This window comes from Echiichthys vipera (assembly GCF_963691815.1).
Source record: "Echiichthys vipera genome assembly, chromosome: 13".
NCBI lineage: Eukaryota > Metazoa > Chordata > Actinopteri > Perciformes > Trachinidae > Echiichthys > Echiichthys vipera.
This window is the reverse complement of record NC_139838.1, coordinates 3,061,608-3,082,409: the sequence shown is the minus strand read 5'-3', so window position 1 is coordinate 3,082,409 and position 20,802 is coordinate 3,061,608. Positions and strand designations below refer to the sequence as shown.

Genomic DNA, 20,802 nt, shown 5'->3' with positions numbered 1-20,802 from the left:
TATTATTATTTCATAATTTTTTTTATATTTCTGTGGTGGGAATATTCTAGTTCTCTTAAATATTACCGTTGATAGTGTGATTAATCAGATCTCTTTACTTCATGTAGCATGGAGAATTGTGCGTACTTGTTTTATGGCTTTTGTCTTATAATGGTTTTATTATTAACTTGTTTTATTACTAGTATCATTCTATTTTTTTAATCTCTCTTGTATTGCATTTCACAATTGTTTTCGCTTTTTGTGAAGCACTTTGAGCTGTGCTTTGAAATGTTATTTTTATTTAACTCTATTTTCTTTCATCTTCATGTGTATTTGAGGATGCTGATGTGTGTATGTTGGCAGGATGTGGACACACCCAGTGTGTGTCTGAGCTAGAGGAAGAAGAAGCTGAAACACTGTTGCTGCACACTCCGTCAGCCAGTACTCAGGAACAGAGCAGCAGTGTGTTTTGCTCTCAGTCATCCCACTCTCATCTTCAGAGCCTAACAACAGCAGAAGAAATGGTGCTCCAGCACAAAGAGTTCATCAAAGCAGGCAAAACAGCCGGCCTGCATATCTGGAGGATCGAGAACATGGAGCTGGCCCCTGTGCCCGAGAGCTTATATGGGAACTTTTACACTGGAGATGCTTACGTGATTGTCTACACTGCCGAACAAAGAAGCAGCTTTTTCTACCACCTGCACTACTGGCTCGGTGAGTAAGAAAAAGCGTAAATCTAAAAATTGGATTGATGAGAGAAAGATGGTATATAAAGTCCTCCAGGTTATGATATACTGTATATCACATCAGATTCTGAAGAAACCCACAAGAGAACTCAGGCAGAAATTGACATAGTTGATATACTGTAGTTAGCATAACTACATTATTATCATACTATCATGCCAGAATCAAAGTACGTGATGTTTAAAGATCAAAGTTGCTAAGATAACTCAATTTCGGATTGAAATATTAACAGCATTTCAACCTGGGTAATGCAAAATCATTGTTCCAGTCACTTTACAAGACTTTCCCGTTTCTCACTCAGTCACTAATTCAATTCAATTCAATTCAATTCAATTTTATTTATAATCATAACAAAAGTTATCTCAGGACACTTTACAGACTACACTATGACTTATTTAAGATTTACATAGACCCAACAATTCCCCCCGTAGAGTACAGTGGCAACGAAAACCTTCCCTATTACAGGCAGGAACGTCGGACAGACGGAATTGGCTGTCCTCTATGGAGGACAGCCAATTCCTGGCATGCAGTCAGTCAGAGGGACTTAACAGCTGACATGTACCCTCTTTTACTGTCAGTGGTGGAAAAGAAATCTCCAGACTCTTCCAGAAAAGGTTTAAAAGTGAAACCAATTCAAACTTTATCACTCCATTGAATGGCCGTTATCAGTGGTTATCACACATACAGTAAATCGTTGATATCTTGGTCATGGTCTCTATGAACAGATTGTGCATATGAATACAAAATCTGAAGAGACAGGACCAGATTCTGGAATCAGAAGCGATCTTGTTTCCGGTTTGAGTGGGCTTTGATTGGATGCAGGAAAACAATCTGTGTGGAGCATGAATGTATTATTAGACCTGAATACAGCATCGGTGTTCACCTTGCAGCCAATGTTTTCCAGTGGCCACTATCGGTAATGCAACAAAAACATCTTCCTGTGGCCCAAAAAGCATTTCAAGGCCACCATTATATAAGAGACGTCTGTTAAATTGTTGACAGAAGACCTCGAACTGCAAACAAAGCTGACTCTTTCTATGATCAATTTTTAACCTGTTGCCTTTCAATTTCCATTGAACTGAAAAGGAGCCATTTTGATGTCCAGCATCCAGTTCTATTAAAGAGACATTGGCTGAATTGCATTCTTGGAGCGCATCCGCTAACATCTGACTAAGATTTAGCTTTTCATTTACTTCTTGTTATTATTTATCTGCATTCAAGTGTAGATATCTGTGAATAGAGATGTTGTCTCTCAACTCCAACTCCATTCTCACGTCTCAAGTTGTTACTAGTGGTGTAACCATAGAGATGGTATTGGCTCTATATGCCAACATTTTTAAATATCTGTCTCTGATATTTTTTATCACAATTACTTTGGTTCTGTTGATTTAATATTCAATGCTGTGTGTATTTCAAACAAAACCCCATTCCCTTCCCTTGTATTAGGGTGGAGGCAGAATTCCCAGGGACACATCTTTAAACCTGGATACATTAAACCAGAACTATCTGCATTGCTGCATAGTACGAGAGGGAAGTGAGAACATGTTTTTCTTTTTTAATATGGATGAACCAAACCTTTAACTTGAAGTCTGGTTACTGCCAGAGCTTACTCCCTTCATTTTTCAGAAATGCTGAATCAGGATCTACTAGAGGTGAGGCAGAGGTGGCAGAGGTGTTCCTTATTGACAGTCCTCAGAGCTGAACGGAAATGTGTTAAAGTGACACAAGTAATGTTGATTGATTCATTGTATACATTTTGTCTTTGTTTAGTTGGGTTGGAGAGCTAATTTGCTTCCAGTGAAGAGGAGGCAGTGGTTCATTTTGAATGACTTGTAAGCATGTTCTGAACATGGTAATGCATTCATTTTTATCAGGGCTATTCGTTCTAACCATGAAACAGGAAGTGAGTTCCACCACTTCACATCTTGTCTTATTTGACCAAATAATGGGACAAATAGAGATTTTTAATTGCATTGATTATTTCATCTCTTGTAATGTGGCCGCTGAGAAGAATTTTCTGTTCTTCTGATATTGTTGGAAGATTGATTTGAAAAAAGAAGTCCTCCATTAATTTAGGTGCATCACTTGTCTGTTCTGAAGAGTATAAATGTGAGTAAAATTTCTTGAAGCAGTCATTTATCAATTTATTTTCATATTGCCTTCAATATTAACAATGGCTGCTACAGACTGGGATTCTACTCATTTATTGGCAAGGAATTGCAAACACTTACCTGGTTTGTCTGCATGCACATAAAACCTCTGTTTAGTATACTCAAAGTGTAATTCTGGCGCAAAATCATCCCATGGTCTTTTTCAGCACTTACATGCATTAAATAAGCCATCAAGACAGTTTTTTTTTTGGTGTAACAACTATTGACGGAGAAATCTGGGAGAGTAGCTAACATCCGGATGTGGCTAACACTGATTAGCTCGGGCTGTAAGGTGAAGGTATTAAAACGTCTTTTTTAACCACTGATGCTACTCAAAATAACACAAAACCTCTGCAGTAGCATAGGTTGAGGTTGTGGTGAGGTTGTTGTCAATTGTGAGTCTAAGGTATTTGAAATGTTCTACCGTCTCCACTCTTTCATTGTTAGCAATGATGGATTGGTGGGGTTGTGGGGAACCAAAGACCATTTCTTTTGTTTTTTTGACATTGAGTGAGTGTCTGTGAGGAGGTCAAAAATAGCTGTGTCATCTGCGTATTTGAGGAATATGGTGTTGGGTGAGGAGCTGGTACAGTCGTTTGTGTAAAGGGTGTATAGGAAGGAGCTTAGGACACAACCCTGCAGGGCTCCTATGTTGGAGGTGAGTGCAGGTGTGGTTGTTGTGCTTGTTGTTGTGTTTACCCAGATGGTCTGTTGTCTGATGGTGAGGAAGTTGTGGAGGAGATGGATCGGGGGGAGGAGACGCTGGATCAGCAAGTGTCTGGATAATATTGAATGCGTAGCTGAAATAAATAGAATAGGATCCTGGCAACCAGGTGTTGGAGTAGGAGGTGCACCAGGCAGGCCATGTTGCTATGGCGCCGTACTAGGTGGCAGCCTGTAACAGCAGCTCCTGTGGGTTTTTAAGTTTTTAAGTTTTTAAAAAGTTTTTGTTGTGTTTGTGTTCTGGTTTTTGCTCAACTATTGGCGACTCTTCTCCGGAGACTGGGAGAGGACGAACATCTTTTTTTTTTTCATCTTTTTTGAACTTTCACTGCACTTTTTGTGTTGTTTTTGTTTTTGTGATGGTTTTGCTAACCCTAGCAACGCAGGGCCAGGAGCGCATCACTGAGCGCATTGTTTACACATGCGACCAGCTGATTGCACTGTGTGAACCTGTACTGCTGCCCGGAGCCAGACCTGAGGTCCTGAAGGAGCTGTGGAGGAGACGCCGTGGCTGCAGAGCTGGAGTGAAACGGAGGGTGAAGAGGAGGAGACACAGACCGGCTGTACCGGCGATCGTCATGGTAAACGTGAGGTCTCTGGGGAACAAGACGAGCTCGCCGCGCTGATAAAGGTTCAGAGGGAATATCGTGAGTGCAGTGTTTCACGGAGACATGGCTTCACTCACACATCCCGGACCACAGCATGGCGATTCCCGGTTGCAGCACTGTTCGGGCGGACAGGGGAGTGACAAGCAGCGGAAAGAAAAAGGGAGGAGGGATAGCACTGTACGTGAGTGAGAGGTGGTGTGGTCCCGGACACATTCGCGTGGGGAGACGTCTCTGTACCCCGGACATTGAACTGTTTACTGTGGGGATGAGGCCTTATTATTTGCCCCGGGAATTCACGTCTGCCATCAGTATCGGTGTGTACGTTCCTCCTACAGCTGATGCAGCGCTAGCCTGTGACGTCATCCACTCCGCTGTTGCCCAGATACAGACGCTGCATCCTAACATTTGTATACATTCCTAACGTTTTGTTTTGTATATATTATTATTGTTATAGTATATTGTTCATAGCACAGTGTGCACTGTATATGTATATATTGGATTCTATTTATGTTATGTACAAAGTTTTTATTTGCTGACCCACTGCTGCTGTTACAAAATAATTTCCCAGTCTGGGATCATTAAAGTCATTCTATTCTATTCTATTCTATGCTAGCATGCTAAGTACCTCTTCTGGCCTTGTAGGCAAACTGGAGGAGATCCAGGTGTTGACAGATGTGTGGCCGGATGGTGTGAAGCAGGAGGTACTCCAAGCACTTTATCAGGATGGATGTGAGGGCTATTGGACGGTAGTTGTTTGGTTCTTTGGGTCGTGGTTTCTTGGGTACTGGAATTATTATAGCGGTTTTCCAGGGGATGGGGATTTTACACTGATGGTAGACTTCACGAAAGAGTGAATGGATTTTTGAAGAAAGTTCAGTGGCAAAGGTCTTTAGTACCCCTAGTGAGATCCCGTCAGGCCCTGGGTCGTTTGGGTCAAGTAGGAGAAATGCATACAGCTGTCTGTGCCACTCTTCTGAGTAGTCGAACCGTTTGAAGATGTTCAGCTGATGTCCTTGCTCAGGTGTAATTGGAGTGCTGGGTCTGGGTGCACTTCCGGTCAGTGTTTTGGCCATCTGAAAGGCTTGATTGGTGTTCATGGAGCTTCATTTTTGTTCCAGTTTATTTTTATATTTTAGTTTGGGTTTTAAGATCTAATTTCTTACTGCCCAGTTTGCTGCACTAAGAGCTGCCCAGTCCTTGAGCTCGAAGGCTCTGTATTTTTCCTTCAGGCTTTTTCTTAGCTGTGGTGTAATCTATGGTTTGGAGTTTGCGTATCTTTTTATTTTCTTATCTGGTATGGTGGTCTGGACACTGAAATTTATGTAGTCTGTAATGATGGAGACCCTGTCTGGCATTGCTCAATTATTATTTTGGGGCACTGTTTGTTCAACACCACAGCTTTGCTAGTTTCCCCATCCCTTTATTTATTTATTTGACAAATTGAATTGCTGTTATTCATTCATTCATTCATCTTCAACCGCTTATCCCTGTCGGGGTCGCGGGGGGGGGGGCTCAAGCCGATCCCAGCTGACATCGGGCGTGAGGTGGGGTACACTGTGGACAGGACGCCAGTCTATCGCAGGGCACAACCCACCTCCTTTGTGATTGTAACCTTGTCGTGGTAAGGCGGCTTGTGTATTTCAGTGAACCCTGAAAGAACTATGCTGGTGGGATGCAACTCCTGACAGGTTTTACCAAACTGGACAGGTCGTGGGCGAGGAGTCAGACAAAACATAGTCAAACAACCTCTCTAGATAGAGCCTTTTGAGGAACCCAATACCTTTCTGTCAGAAAATGTATCACTTAAAAGATCCACATGGAGGGTGGCAGTCATCCTGAAAAATGGCTGCCATCTTGAAATTTCAAGTCGATGTGGGTGGTTTCCTGTCAACTGACCCTTTGAGACAGCTCATGGCAATTTTCATGCTTGTATCACCAACAAAATGATTTCTTAAGCCAAACTGCTCTACCCAGGTGTCGGCCATCTTGAAAAAGGGCTGCCATCTTGAAATTTCAAGTAGCTGTGAGTGGCTTATTGTCAAGTGACCCACAGAAACTGTTCATGCTAATTTTCACATTTGTATCCCAAATTGAAATATTGTAACACTTATCTGCTCCACTTAAATACAGTGTTTTGGAACCTGTAGAGTTCTGCCTTAACCCTCTGAAGTCTGAGGCTATTTTCTTGATTTTGCATACTTTTGTAAATTCCCCTTTTAGAGGGTACTTGCATACAACATACTGTATACCCAAGTGTTTTATATGGAAATGTTCAGAACAAACTCAGCTTTATGTATAGTGAGGCCCAAATGTGTCCTAGAGCAATGTGTAGAGAGATTATTTGGCCCAAATGCTTCAAATGCTTCACACCGCTTATGAAAAAACTGTTTTGGTGCTTGAAATGAGTTTACCAAAGTCTTAGGTTCACTTTGTGCATGTGTTTTGCTTTGTGCCTGAAACTTTTGGCTGTTTGGGTCTGCTCAGACACCATTGTAGTTGCATTGAACTGCATCTTTTTGATTAGTTGCACTTGAGAAACATGTTTGCGCTTCGCTGAGGATCTTTTTCATTTTGCTTTTTAGCTTATAACATTTCAGCAAGAATCCAATATTTGATTTCCATCTGTTTTTCAATATTGAAACTGACTTCCTGCTCATGGTGAACAAACATAATTGTGAACATGAATATGTTTGCGTTGACAAATGTGGCTTATTGCACTTAAAAGATTTAAGAGAACATATGCAACCATAATTCCCATGAAGTTGAGACGTTGTGTAAAACATAAATAAAAACAGAATGCAATGATTTGCAAATACTTTTCAACCTTTATTCAATTGAATACACTACAAAGACAAGATATTTAATGTTCAAACTGATAAACTTTATTGTATTTTTGCAAGTATGGGCTCAGGAACACTATAGATACACACAATATAAAACTATTGTCAGTAAACACAGTTCTTCACTACATCTACAAGTGCAAGTTAAAACTATACCATGCAAAGGGAAAGCCATACTGTATATCTACAACATCCAGAAACACTGCCGGCTTCTCTGGGCCCGAGCTCATCTGAGATTGACTGACTCAAAGTGGAAAAGTGTGCTGTGGTTGGAGAGTCTTTTAAAATTGTTTTTGGAAATCATGGACGTCGTGGACCATCCAGATTGTTATCAGCCCAAAGTTCAAAGCCAGCATCTGTGATGTTATGGGGGTGTGCTAGTGCCCATGGCATCATGAGTAACTTGCTCATCTGTGAAGGCACCATTAATGCTGAAAGGTACATACAGGTTTTAGAGCAACATATGCTGCCATCCAAGCAACATTCAGGGGCGTCTCTGCTTATTTCAGCAAGACAATGACAAGACACATTCTGCACGTGTTCCAACAGCGTGGCTTTGCAGTAAAGGAGTACAGGTACTAGACTGGCCTACTGTACTCGAGACCTGTCTCCGATTGAAAATGTGTGGAGCATTATAAAGTACAAAATACGACAACAGAGACCCTGCAGTGTTGAGCAACTGAAGTCTTACATCAAGCAAGAAAGGCAAAGAATTCTACCAACAAAGCTTCAACAATTAGTGCCCCCAGTTCCCAAATGCTTATTGAGTTTTGTATAAAGGAAAGGCTATGTAACACAGTGGTAAACAAGCCCCTGTTCCAGCTTTTTTGGAACCTGTTGCAGGATTCAAATTCAAAATGAGTGAATATTTGCAAAAAATAATTAAGTTTATAAGTTGAACATTAACTATCTTGTCTTTCTAGTGTATTCAATCGAATATAGGTTGAAAACAATTTGCAAAGCATTGTATTCTGTTTTCATTTACATTTTACACAACGTCCCAACTTTATGTTAATTGTGGTCGTACAATAATTACTTTCGGAATCACGCGTGACTGATATTTTTAAAATGAACATTTGAACAAATCTCATATACCCCATGCAGTACTCCAAATCACCCCTAGAGATTTGTATACCCCCGTTTGAAAAACACTTGGGGTTTTTATGTAGAAATGCATCACATTTGCTGCCAGACAAAATATGCAATTTGACTTCCTGTCTTTGTGAAACAGAGGCATAATATTCCTTCTTTCAAAAAAAAGACAGCTTTCTTGGATAGGTGTAAACATGTGACGTGACATGAAGCACAAAGTTGGCCGCACAGTGACAACATATGCATAATTTTTATTGTTTGCTCATGGACTTCATTTGGCACAGACAAGACAAGGAATACAGAAGATAGGCTCTGAGAGTGCAACTGGCGTGACAGAACATCTGCGTTACAGTTTGCTGGTCCTGGGCGGTACTTGATCTCAAAATCAAAGACTGCCAGCTCTGATGCCCACCATTGCTCCACTGCTCCCAGTTTTGCAGACTGCAGATAGCTAAGAGGGTTGTTATCAGTGACTACTACAAATTTATTTCCTAGCAGATACTACCAAAAATTTCTAGTCACTGCCCATTTCAAGGCTAGGAATTCCAGCTTCCTGGAGCTGTAATTGGACATATTCCTTTCTGTGGGTCGGAGGGCCCTGTTTGCGAAAGCAATTGGCCGTCTTTTTCCATCTTGATCCTGGGATAACACAGCTCCAAGTCCAGTATGACTGGCATCTATTCCGAGGACAAATTGTTTAGTGAAATCAACATATCCAAGAACTGGTGCACTTACAAGTAGCCCCATGAGTGTTTGTAATGCACTTTCACACTCGTCACTTTGTTTTTCTTCTTGGTGCCATCCATTAAAGCTACCAATCTGTGGTGTGGGGCAGCCTATTTTGCAAATCCCTCCACAAAACGGCGATAATAGGAAGCCAACCCCAGAGAGGATTTTAGCTCAGTGCATGTAGTAGGTCGTACACATTTAGCCACTGCACTGATCTTGGAAGGGTCGGTGGCAACGCCAGCTGCTAAAATCGCATAGCCTAGTTAAGTATTTAACCTCTGATTGGAAAAAGTGACATTGTTGCAGTTTCAATTTCAGATTGTGTTCTTGGAGACAAGCCAGAACCAGGTCAAGACGTTGAAGATGTCCAGAATCGGTTCTGTCAGTACCCTCCTCTCTCCCTTTTGTATGAGTTTGTCTCCCTCTTGTGCCGGACCATTGTTATCCTTCCCTTGGTAAACTATTCCCCCCGGATTGGCATTCCTTACTCGTTTGTGGTTTTCACGCTCCCCGCCGGTAAACATATTAATTGTGCTTGTCTTTTATTTTTTTCCGTAGTTTCCCGTGTTTCTGTTTCATCGTCCGTTTCCCTGATCGTCCATCGTTACCCTGTTCCTGTTTTTCTCGACCGTCTTGTGCCTAGTTTCTTGTTACCCTGTAGTGTTTTACGTGTTTTGTTTATCGTTTATATTAAACTTTTGTTTGTACTTTTATTCTGTGTCCGTGTCTGCATTTGGGTCCCGGTCCTTGCAGCGTCACGCGGTTACCTCACAGGGAGTACTGCTCGGTAAGCATTCGCTGACGCTGCAAGGAATCATGGAGAGTCTCAGTCACTTGACTGCCTGCTTAACTCGTTTGGAGGCACAGGTAGGACCTCTCCTTGCTGCTGAGTCACCCGCTACTACCATGAGTACTCTCCTCCCTCGTGAGCCCTATGTTCCTGCACCAGAGCGTAATTGTGGTGTACTGGGTAAGGCAGGATTTTTCTGTTTCAATGCTCTCTGGTTTTCGGTCAGCAGCCTCTCACATATGCTAATGATAGCACCAAGATAGCCTATGTGCTAGGCTTGTTGTCTGGTAGGGCTCGAGTCTGGGGAGCTGCGTTTTGGAATAATCCCCTGACTCAGCAGGCCACTTTCCAACAGTTCTCCAGTGAGATTATGTCTGTATTCGATCATCCTCTTTCTAGTTGCGATTCCAGCAATCGGTTGCTGGATTTACGCCAGGGTTCCGCTTGTGCTGCTTATTACTCCGTTGAGTTTCGCACTTTAGCGGCAGAATTAGGATGGGATGATCGGGCTCTCCAGAGTATATTCTTTAAGGGGCTTAATGAGGAGGTTAAGGACAGTTTAGTGGGTAGATCTGAGACTGCTAACCTTCAGGAGCTTATTAGCCTCGCCATAAAGATAGCAAACCGTCTACGTGAGAGGTGCCGTGAGAGCCGGTCAGTTTCCCCAGTTACGCCAGGTCCTCTCACTAGTTTCCTTGAGTTCACTCCCTGTGTACCTGTGAGCAACCGGGTTCCCCTGTCTCCTGCTCCAGACCAGAAGGAAACCCATGCAGCTAGGTCGCAACCGTTTGACTCCCGCTGAACGTCAGCGGCGCTTTAGGGCTAGATTGTGTATTTACTGTGGAGCTCCCAATCATCAGTTAGCCAACTGTCCGATACGGTTAAACTGTCAGACTCACCAGTCGCAGACAGGGTTCTGGTGAGTCGTTCGGTGGTCCCTGATATTCCCTGTAAACGTATTAACTTGGACGTAGTGTTGAGTTATGAGGGTAGAGAGTTGTCCCTCTAAGCATTAATTGACTCTGGGGCTGACACTAACATTATCAACTCAGAATTTGTGAAATCCAGTGCTATTCCTGTTAACCAGTTCGAGACTCCATTAATGGTAAATAGCCTCAGTGGGAGCGAGTTCGCTCAGATCTCCGCGGAGACTTTATCTTTAATCATGTCTCTTGCTGGTAACAACTCTGAGTCAATTGCCTTCCCCATTATGCCATCAACTAATGCTCCCGGGGTTCTTGGTCTTCCCTGGCGTATCACTCACAACACGGATATTGACTGGTTAACTGGTAGGGTTGTGAGTTGGAGCAGCAATTGCCATTCTTCCTGCCTTTGTTCAGCTCCCCCTAGATGTTCCAGTAACCCCAGTCCCTCACTACCTGAACCTCCTGACTTGTCTTCCGTGCCTCTCGTGTATCACGTTATCGCTGAGGTATTTAGCAAGGCTAAGGCGTTATCCTTACCTCCTCACCGTCCTTATGATTGCCCCATTGAGTTGTTGCCCGGGTCAACTTTTCCTACTAGTCGTCTCTATAACCTGTAAGGTCCCAAACGCGAGGAGATGGAGACGTACATAAATGACTCGCTTAAGTCAAGGATCATTCGTCCTTCTTCTTCTCCACTGGGAGCTGGGTTTTTCTACGTGGCCAAGAAGGATAAGTCGCTACGCCCCTGCATTGACTACCGTGGTCTCAACAACATCACGGTCAAGAACAAGTACCCCCTCCCTTTGATCAATTCCGTGTTCGAGCCGTTGCATGGAGCAACAGTCTTCTCCAACCTAGACCTCTGCAACGCGTATCATTTTGTGAGGGTGAGGGAGGGGGACGAGTGGAAGACAGCTTTTAACACTCCACTCGGACACTTTGAGTACCTGGTTATGCCGTTCGGGTTAACTAATGCGCCAGCCGTCTTTCGGGCTCTAGTTAATGAAGTGCTTCGAGATATGCTTAATCGCTCAGTCTTTGTGTAGCTGGATGACATCCTGATCTTTTCCAAGGACTTGAATAAACATGTGGTGCACATTCATCAAGCTCTCCAGCGTCTTCAGGAGAATCGTCTTTTTGTCAAGGCTGAGAAATGCGAGTTCCACGTCTCCTCCATGACATTTCTGGGGTATATCATGCAGAGAGAACAGGTTATGGCAATCCTACGAAGGTCACAGCAGTGACCGAATGGCCGACGCCCACCTCCAGGAAGCAACTACAGCGATTTTTGGGTTTCGCTAACTTTTACCGTCGTTAAATCCGTAACTACAGCCAGGTAGTTTTACCGATGACCAGGTTGACATCCCCCTCAACTCCCTTTGACTGGTCCCCTGCCACCAACGATGCTTTTCTGACCCTGAAGAAGCGTTTCTAGTCCGCTCCCGTGCTAGTTCAACCAGATACTGCCGTTCAGTTTATTGTCGAGGTGGATGCCTCAGATCTGGGTGTGGGGGCGGTTCTGTCCCAGCGGGCAGTGTCTGATAATAAGGTTTACCCATGTGCGTACTTCTCTAAGAAGCTGTCGTCTGCAGAGAGGAACTACGAAGCTAGCTTTGGAGGAGTGGCGACACTGGTAAAAGGGGGCAGAAGTTTCGTTCGTGGTCTGGACTGACCACAAGAAATTGGCGTATATCCAGACCGCCAAGAGACTCAATTCCCGCCAAGCCCGGTGGGCTTTGTTTTTTGCGCGCATTAACTATACATTAACTTACATTCCTGGCAGCAAGAACATCAAGCAGGATGCCCTTTCTCGGCAGTTTGGACCGGCCGAGGAGGAAGAGACCGGTGTGGATCACATCGTTCCCGCATCTTGTGTGATGGCAGCATTAACCTGGGAGATCAAATTGACTGTCAGACAGGCTCAACGCACTAACCCCGACCCTGGTGCTGATCTGTTTGTTCCTGCCTGTGTTCGCTCCCAGGTACTCCAGTGGGGGCACTCTTCTCGTCTCTCCTGTCACCCCAGAATCACCAGGACCCTTTCACTCCTTCGTTGTCACTTCTGGTGGAAGACCATGGGTACAGATACCCGGGAGTTTGTTCTGGCCTGCACCGTCTGTGCCCGGGGAAAGACTTCCCATCGCCCTCCAGCTGAATTTCTCCGCCATCTCCCGCTACCCGGTCGACCATGGTCTCACATCGCCTTGGATTTTGTTACTGGACTTCCCTTCTCTCAAGGTAACGACACTATTGTTACTATAGTTGACCGTTCTCTAAAATGGTTCACTTTGTCCCGCTACCTAAACTGCCGTCTGCCATGGAGACAGCGCAAATCCTGGTGTACCATGTCTTTCACCTCTACGGGATACCTGCAGACATTGTTTCTGACCAGGGTCCCCAACTCACCTCCCGTGTCTGGAGAGCCTTCTGCCAGGCCTTGGGAGCCAAGGTCAGTCTATCTTCAGGTTTTCATCCTCAATCCAATGGGCAGACGGAGAGAGAGCTAACCAGGACCTTGAGACTGCTCTTCGTTGCATCTGTGCCCGCAATCCCTCGTCGTGGGCTTCGCAGCTGTCCTGGGTGTAATACTCAGGTATGTCCCCCTTCGAGGCTTCGTTGGGCTACTTACCCCCTCTGTTACCGGCCCAGGAAGCTGAGATTGCTGTTCCGTCCGTCCAACACCATCTCCGGAGAGTACGTCGGATTTGGAAAGAGACCCGAGGGGCCTTGCTTCGGACGGCAGAGCAGAACCGCAGGATGGCGTATCGCCATTGCATCCCTGCGCCTAAGTACAGACCTGGACAGATGGTCTGGTTAAAGTCCCACAACAATCCCCTGAATGTCGCATCTAAGAAACTCGCTCCTCGTTTTATTGGCCCCTTCGAGGTAGAGGCCATTATTAACCCCAGTGCTGTCCGCCTGAAGCTCCCTGCGACCCTCAGGATCCATCCTACCTTCCATGTGTCCCAGTTGAAACCAGTAGCCACCAGCACGGTGTGCCCGCCTGCCGTCCCACCACCCCCCCATCCGGCGTTCACGGTCAGCTCCATTTTGGACGTGCGACGCAGAGAACGTTGGTTCCAGTACCTGGTGGACTGGAGGGTTACGGTCCAGAGGAGAGGAGCTGGGTTTCAAGATCCCTTATCCTGGATCCGTCCCTGATCCGGGACTTCTACCGGGCTCATCCAGGGAGGCCCAGTGGAGCGCCTGGAGGCGCTCGTTTGGGGGGGGGGTACTGTCAAGAGTCGGTTCTGTCAGTACCCTCCTCTCTCCCTTTTGCCTTTTGTATGAGTTTGTCTCCCTCTGTCTGTCTTTCCCTGCATGTGTCTCCCTCTTGTGTCTTGTCATTTAGGTCCGGTAGTCGTGTTTTAGTTAATGAAGTGCTTCGAGATATGCTTAATCGCTCAGTCTTTGTGTAGCTGGATGACATCCTGATCTTTTCCAAGGACTTGAATAAACATGTGGTGCACGTTCATCAAGCTCTCCAGCGTCTTCAGGAGAATCGTCTTTTTGTCAAGGCTGAGAAATGCGAGTTCCACGTCTCCTCCGTGACATTTCTGGGGTATATCATGCAGAGAGAACAGGTTATGGCAATCCTACGAAGGTCACAGCAGTGACCGAATGGCCGACGCCCACCTCCAGGAAGCAACTACAGCGATTTTTGGGTTTCGCTAACTTTTACCGTCGTTAAATCCGTAACTACACCCAGGTAGTTTTACCGATGACCAGGTTGACATCCCCCTCAACTCCCTTTGACTGGTCCCCTGCCACCAACGACGTGTTTTCCCCAAGCTGCAGCCTGTTACACTGATCACCTGTGGACTACTTAAACCCTGAGTTGACAGGCATGCAGCGCCGGACCGTTGTTATCCTTCCCTTGGTAAACTATTCCCCCCAGATTGGCATTCCTTATTCGTTTGTGGTTTTCACGCTCCCCGTCGGTAAATATATTAATCGTTGCTTGTCTTTTGTTCCCTGAACGTCCGTCGTTACCCTGTTCCTGTTTTCCTCTTCCATCTCGTCCCTAGTTACTTGTTACCCTGTAGTGTTTTACATGTTTTGTTTATCGTTTATATTAAACTTTTGTTTGTACTTTTATTCCGTGTCCGTGTCTGCATTTGGGTCCAGTCTCTTTGTGTTATCCCGGTACCTGTTGTCCAGGTAAAGCATTATAGACTGGAATCTCTGGTCTCCATTAATAAAATGAACCTCCATTAACCTTTGAAATGTGCTGGGGGCATTACAAAGGCCAAACAGCATTCGATTAAACTTAAATAGATCAAAGGTGTACAATAATCTGTCATTGATTTGTCCTTCTCTGCCACAGGGACCTGATTGTATTCACCTGCAAGGTCCAATGTTGAAAACTACTGAGTGCCTGTGAAGGCACCCGACAACTCTTCAATTCGAGGGAGAGGGTACGCATCTTCCTTGTCTTGGCATTAAGCAGACGGTTGTCTACACACCAGCTTTCTCCGTTTTTACAACATTTCTGACAAAAAAAATCCTTAATGTGGGTTTTGACCTGTTCATACTGTGATGGCAGGAGTCTGCAATAGCATTTTCTCTAAAGGAATTTCATGCTCCACCAGCATAGTACATCCCAGATCTCCCTCTCCCTGACTGAAAACTGTGATCCAGGCAGGGGGAACAATCACCTTTTGAAGCACAGCCATGATACTGTGGTCCTCTGTCTCCTCAGGGAGGACGGAGGTCTTCGGCTGCCATGGGTCAACCACGTGCAGCTCACCTAGCTATGTTAGGGGTTGCAGCCAAATATCTTCAATGCCCACATTAACGACAAGAATATCAACAGTACCCTGATGGACTGAAAGGAGGGCTGATAACACAAGAACACCTGCTGGAAAGTGATTTCTTGCTGCCAGGGATTCAAGAGGCACTGATGGAAGTGTTAGGTCGGGGGGGGTGTATCCACTTCAAGGAACCAGCAGGAACACAGACAGCTCGGCCATGAATTTTGGCTTTTCCCAAATAACCCTGTGTGTTCAAGGCTTCAATCGGTCCCTTCCACTCAAAAAGACAAGACTGTTCAAAAAAGCATCCAGTAACTGTTGTTGTAATTGCGGGGACATTACAACAAGTGAATCCGAAGTAAAAGGGGGTCCAGAGGAGGGATCAGAAACCGCCTATGGATACGCGGTAGCAGGCTTCCATTACCTGCGATCACGTTGTCTAATGTCCGTACACTGAACAATAAACTAACTGAATTCTCTGCACTCACCCACTATGATTCGGACTACAGACACATAAGCCTCTTCTGTTTCACAGAATCGTGGCTGTCAGAGGACATTGATGCACACATTGATGGATTTAACATCATACGGCTGGACCGGGATATGGCGAAAACCAGGAAGCTTTGCCTAGCTGTCAATAACAGGTGGGCAACTAACTACACAGTGAGAGAGAGCAAGAGTTGCAGACACTACAAGCTCCTAACTGTGTCCTTCAGATCACGCTACTTACCCCGGTAGTTCACACAGATGACGGTGATACTGAAATATGTTCCCGGACCTGTGTACAACCTGGCGGCAGACCGAATAGCAGACTTCTATCACAGAGCTGTCACCCGGACCAGCAAGCAGCCTGTGTTTCTGCTTGGGGACTTCAAAAGATGTGAAGTCACCACTGTGTTGCCAAATCTGGAACAATACGTGACATCCCCCATGTGACTGGACAGTATGCCTAACCTCTGCTACGGGAACATACCTGATGCATATATTTCTAAGACCCGTCTACCCTTTGGTCGCTCAGCCCACAATGTCGTTTGAAAAAAAATAACAACTCTGACCTGAACTTTGTAACTGACTCAATCTCCTCCTATCTGACCTTCTACACTAACTCTGTCATTCCATCAAATAAGTTTAGACTGTACCCCAACAATAAGCCCTAGGTTGCAAAAGACATGAGAACATGCCTAAATGAAAAGAAACTGGATTTTTTTGAACGGCGACAAACAAGGTGCATGAGTTAGAGAAAGAGTTCAGACAGAAATCAAAGCTGGCAAAAATCCACTTTAAAAACAAAGTGGAGGGGAAATTTACAACAGGGAATGTCAGGGAGGCTTGGCAAAAGCTCAATACCATGATGGGAAGAGAGTAGAGGCCTGTGCATATCAAATGCCCAGATCCCACCTCATCTGTAGAGCAGGTAAATACATTTTACAGCAGATTCAACAACTTACACCTGTCGACCCCTGAGACCTCCAGCACTCCCTGCCCCTAACATACTCCAATACAAAAATAGAGAAAAATAAAGTGGTCCACTTTCTTTCCAAAGTAAACCCATGGAAATCATCAGGCCCAGACAGACTACATGGTTGAATTCTTGAGGAGTGTGCTACTAAACTTGGAGATGTCGTGACCCAGCTCTTCCAGCTGCTTTTGGTCTCAGGTTTTGTTCCTCGTTCATGGAAAGAATCCACCTTTTTTCATATCCCCAAGAGTACCAAAGCTATGGCCCCCAAAGACTACAGACCAGTGGTCTTGACATCTGTTCTATGCAAGTGCATGGGACGGGTGGTATGTGACCTCTTGACCTGATAGTCGCAGACAAACTGGAAGTTAGTCATGGAGTTCCACACGGTTCTGTCCTTGGACCGATTCTATTCACCTTATATATGCTTCCCTTAGGAAATATTATAAGGAAGCACTCCATAAGTTTTCATTGTTATGCAGAGGATACCCAATTATATCATTGATCAAACCAGAAAAAAACGATCAGTTAGATAAACTTTAATTGTGCATTAAGACAATAAAAACCTGGATGACCTGGAATTTTCTGATGTTAAACTCAGATAAAACTGAAGTTATCTGACTTGGCCTCGAAGGCCTCAGAATGTCAATAGCTCTCTGTCAATGAGTCTCCAGTTGGTCCACAATGCTGCAGCTCGAGTACTGACTAAAACAAACCGAAGAGAACATATTTCTCCTGTATTAGCTTCTTTGCACTGGCTACCTGTAAAATCTAGAATTTAATTTAAAATCCTTCTCCTTACCTACAAAGCTCTTATTGGTCAGGCTCCGCCGTATCTTGAAGATCTCATAGTACCGTATTAACCGACTAGATCGCTTCGCTCTGAGAATGCAGGGCTACTTGTCGTTCCTAGAGTCTCTAAAAGTAGAATGGGAGGCAGAGCCTTCAGCTACCAAGGTCCTCTCCTGTGGAACCAACTCCATAGTGTTTTTCAGGAGGCAGACACCGTCCCCATATTTATTTTCTCTTTGATAAAGCTTACAGCTAGGGCTTACGAACCCTTAGCTACGTTGTTACTGGCATTCAATTTCTCTAAGCTCTGCTTAATGATGCTGCTATAGGCCTAGTCTGCTGTGCTTTTCCTGATACTCTGAGCTTCTATCCTCTCCGTCTGTATCAATCATCTCTCATCAATGCATGTTACTAATTCAACTTCTTCCCCGGAGTTGTTTGTGCTTTGGTGCCTGCTGCCATAGTCCTGCATGATGCTTCCTGCTGCTTTTATTACTATTACTCATAAATACCATCATTAGTCTTATAAGTTATAACATTTTTAGCCATAAAACACCATCCGTGGTATGTCTCACTGTATCGCAGATGTTATTACAATTACTTATTATTGATCATATTTACCACCATAATTATTACCATTTTCATATTCTATCACCTTAGCTGTACTTGCTTTTTACTATTCTGCTATATTAACTGCCATAACATAAGTCATATTCACATTACTACAGATATTATTATAGTTACTGTTACTTTTGTTGTTGCTTGGACCTCTGGAAGTGTCTCTCTGTCTGTCTGTCTGTCTGTGTCTGTCTTTGTCCATCGGTCTATCTTTTCTCTCTTTCTCTCTCCTTTTCTTCCTCCCCAACCGGTCAAGACAGATGTCCGCCCCGCATAGAGCTGGCTCTGTCCGGCGTTCCTGCCTGTTACAGGGAAGGTTTTCGTTGCCACCGTACTCTACGGGGGAATTGTTGGGTCTATGTAAATCATAAATAAGTCATAGAGTGTGGTCTTTACCTACTCTGTAAAGTGTCCTGAGATAACCTTTGTTATGATTTGGCACTATATAAATAAAATTGAATTGAATTGAATTCATCTCAGGCTACAGGTTTAACCTATAGGAATCATTGGATAGGGTTGTAAAGCCTCTATGTAACCTGAGAGGTAAAACCTAGGACAAAAAGAGAGTACTGTGATCACTCACTGCTGCTTGTAATGTGTCATGATACCATGAATGCAAGGCACTTGAAAGCAACCGAGATAAACATATCAATATTTGTATCAATCCTCTCCTCTGGATTTTGGCAGGTGGATTGTAAGAAAAAAAAAATCTGTTAATTTTTGTATGTAAATCAAACTAAAACTAAAGTTGAGGAGGACAAAAATGAAAGTAGTCCTTATGCTTAAATGAAAGATTACACCTTCTAAATGCATAGGTTGTTCTTCTTATGAGCCAACACAGTGAGCGTTCTTCCTTCCTTCATCACAGAAACTCCCAATTTCCTCTGAGAGTATTAAGTCAATATGACTCATGTTTTATTGCCCTTGCTCTCTGTCTGACTACCCATGAGCATGAATTTTTAACCATCATTTACGCAATGGACATCTCACACACTTCCTTCCTGTCACACTGGACCACAAAAAGATAAAGCACATGTAATGGGTTCAGGTTGTGTGAACGTAGAGTGCCTGTGTGAAACAGGAGAGGCTTCTGCTGACACTGCTGTCATGGAATACTGCCATCATAAGGATGTAGCTTTTAGCTTGACTGACCTGACAGGGAAAATGGCAGAACCAGTTTGTAAGTGTCTGAGGCAAATCTCAAGTATTTGAGGGCAAATGTTGTCCAATAAATGATATTTCATTTGAGCATTTCCCTTCCAAAACTGTGACCAAGCCCTTAATGTGACATTCAAGAAGTGTGGAGATGCAACAACGATTCTCTACTGTCATCTTTATGTATTTGTTACTGATCTGTAATTTTACCAGGTCAACACTGAACTTGATGATTTCTGGGTGCTAGGTAAACAGCAGTCAAGTTAAAGGAGTCTGTGCAGTTTTTATTTTAAACTGTCCTTATCCCACATTCATTGCATAATTTTTTTCTGACTCAATCTAACAAAATACAGAGCTGCCAGGAACTCGAAATTCAAGAAACATGACACAGGAAATGTACAACACAAGGTTGTAAAAAAAGAAATTCTGTACCGCTGGGTGAATTGTTTTTTTAAAATATATGTAGTTTTTAATAATGATTATACACTACCTTTAACTTAATGACTTGTATCTTGTACTTGTCCTTAATTACATGTACAGTACATGCAGAGAATGGACGTGGTGAATTGAGAATTGAACATTCAGTGTTGTTGCCCAGAAAGTGCCTTACTAAAGAACAGTGGATTCTGCCATCATTTTCCATTCATCCTCCTTCATTTGTACCTGTGCTTGTTCTTTAAAGGAAAGGAGTGCAGCCAAGATGAGAGTACTGCTGCAGCCATCTTTACTGTGCAGCTGGATGACTACCTGGGAGGGAAGCCGGTCCAGTACAGAGAACTGCAGGGGGTGGAGTCTATAGCCTTCATTAGCTACTTTAAGGGAGGAATCATTTACAAGGTATGTATTATATTCATAACTGGTAGGTAAAATGCACTCGACTGACTTGTGCCTGGTGTGATGGTTAGTGTGGTGGTGTGATGGTTAGCACTGTCGCCTTACAGCAAGAGGGTTGCTGGTTCAAATCTGGTCTGTGTGGGTTTTCTCTGGGTTCTCTGGCTTCCTCCCACAGTCTGGAGACATGCATGTGTTAAGTGGATTGATCACTCTAAATTGCAAGTAGATGTGAGAGTGGGTGTCTGTCTTTATGTGCCCTGTGATAGCCTGGCGTCCTGTCCAGGGTGTACTCGCCTCATGCCCGATGTCAGCTGAGATTTGCTCCCCCCCTGTGACCCTGATTGGGACAAGCGGTTGAAGATGGATGGATGGATGACTTGTACTGGTCACAAACTTTAAATTATATTTAAACTGTTATATTTGCTTATACTGAACCTTTACTAACAAACACTTCAATAGCAGCCCCTAGAGGCTTCAATGTTCATTACGCTACATAGATTTAATCTCTCATTGGCTTCAACACAATATCCACCGATAAGTTACATTTTTAAACCCACACAGGCCTGTCAAAACACCCACAGGGTTGTTATACTGCCTCACACTGACTCT

General features: G+C 44.0%; 1 protein-coding gene across 1 annotated transcript in view; it reads left to right on the top strand.

Annotated features, from left to right (window-relative positions):
• Positions 1-500: 500 nt before the first annotated feature.
• Positions 501-20,802, top strand: part of scin (scinderin) — a gene marked incomplete at its 5' end in the record, with an annotated part of 50,637 nt that continues 30,335 nt past the window's right edge. Inside the window, 2 exons of the mRNA XM_083925477.1 lie at positions 501-693; positions 20,042-20,196. Coding sequence (XP_083781603.1) covers positions 501-693; positions 20,042-20,196 — 348 coding nt within the window. The remainder of the gene's footprint in view (positions 694-20,041; positions 20,197-20,802) is intronic.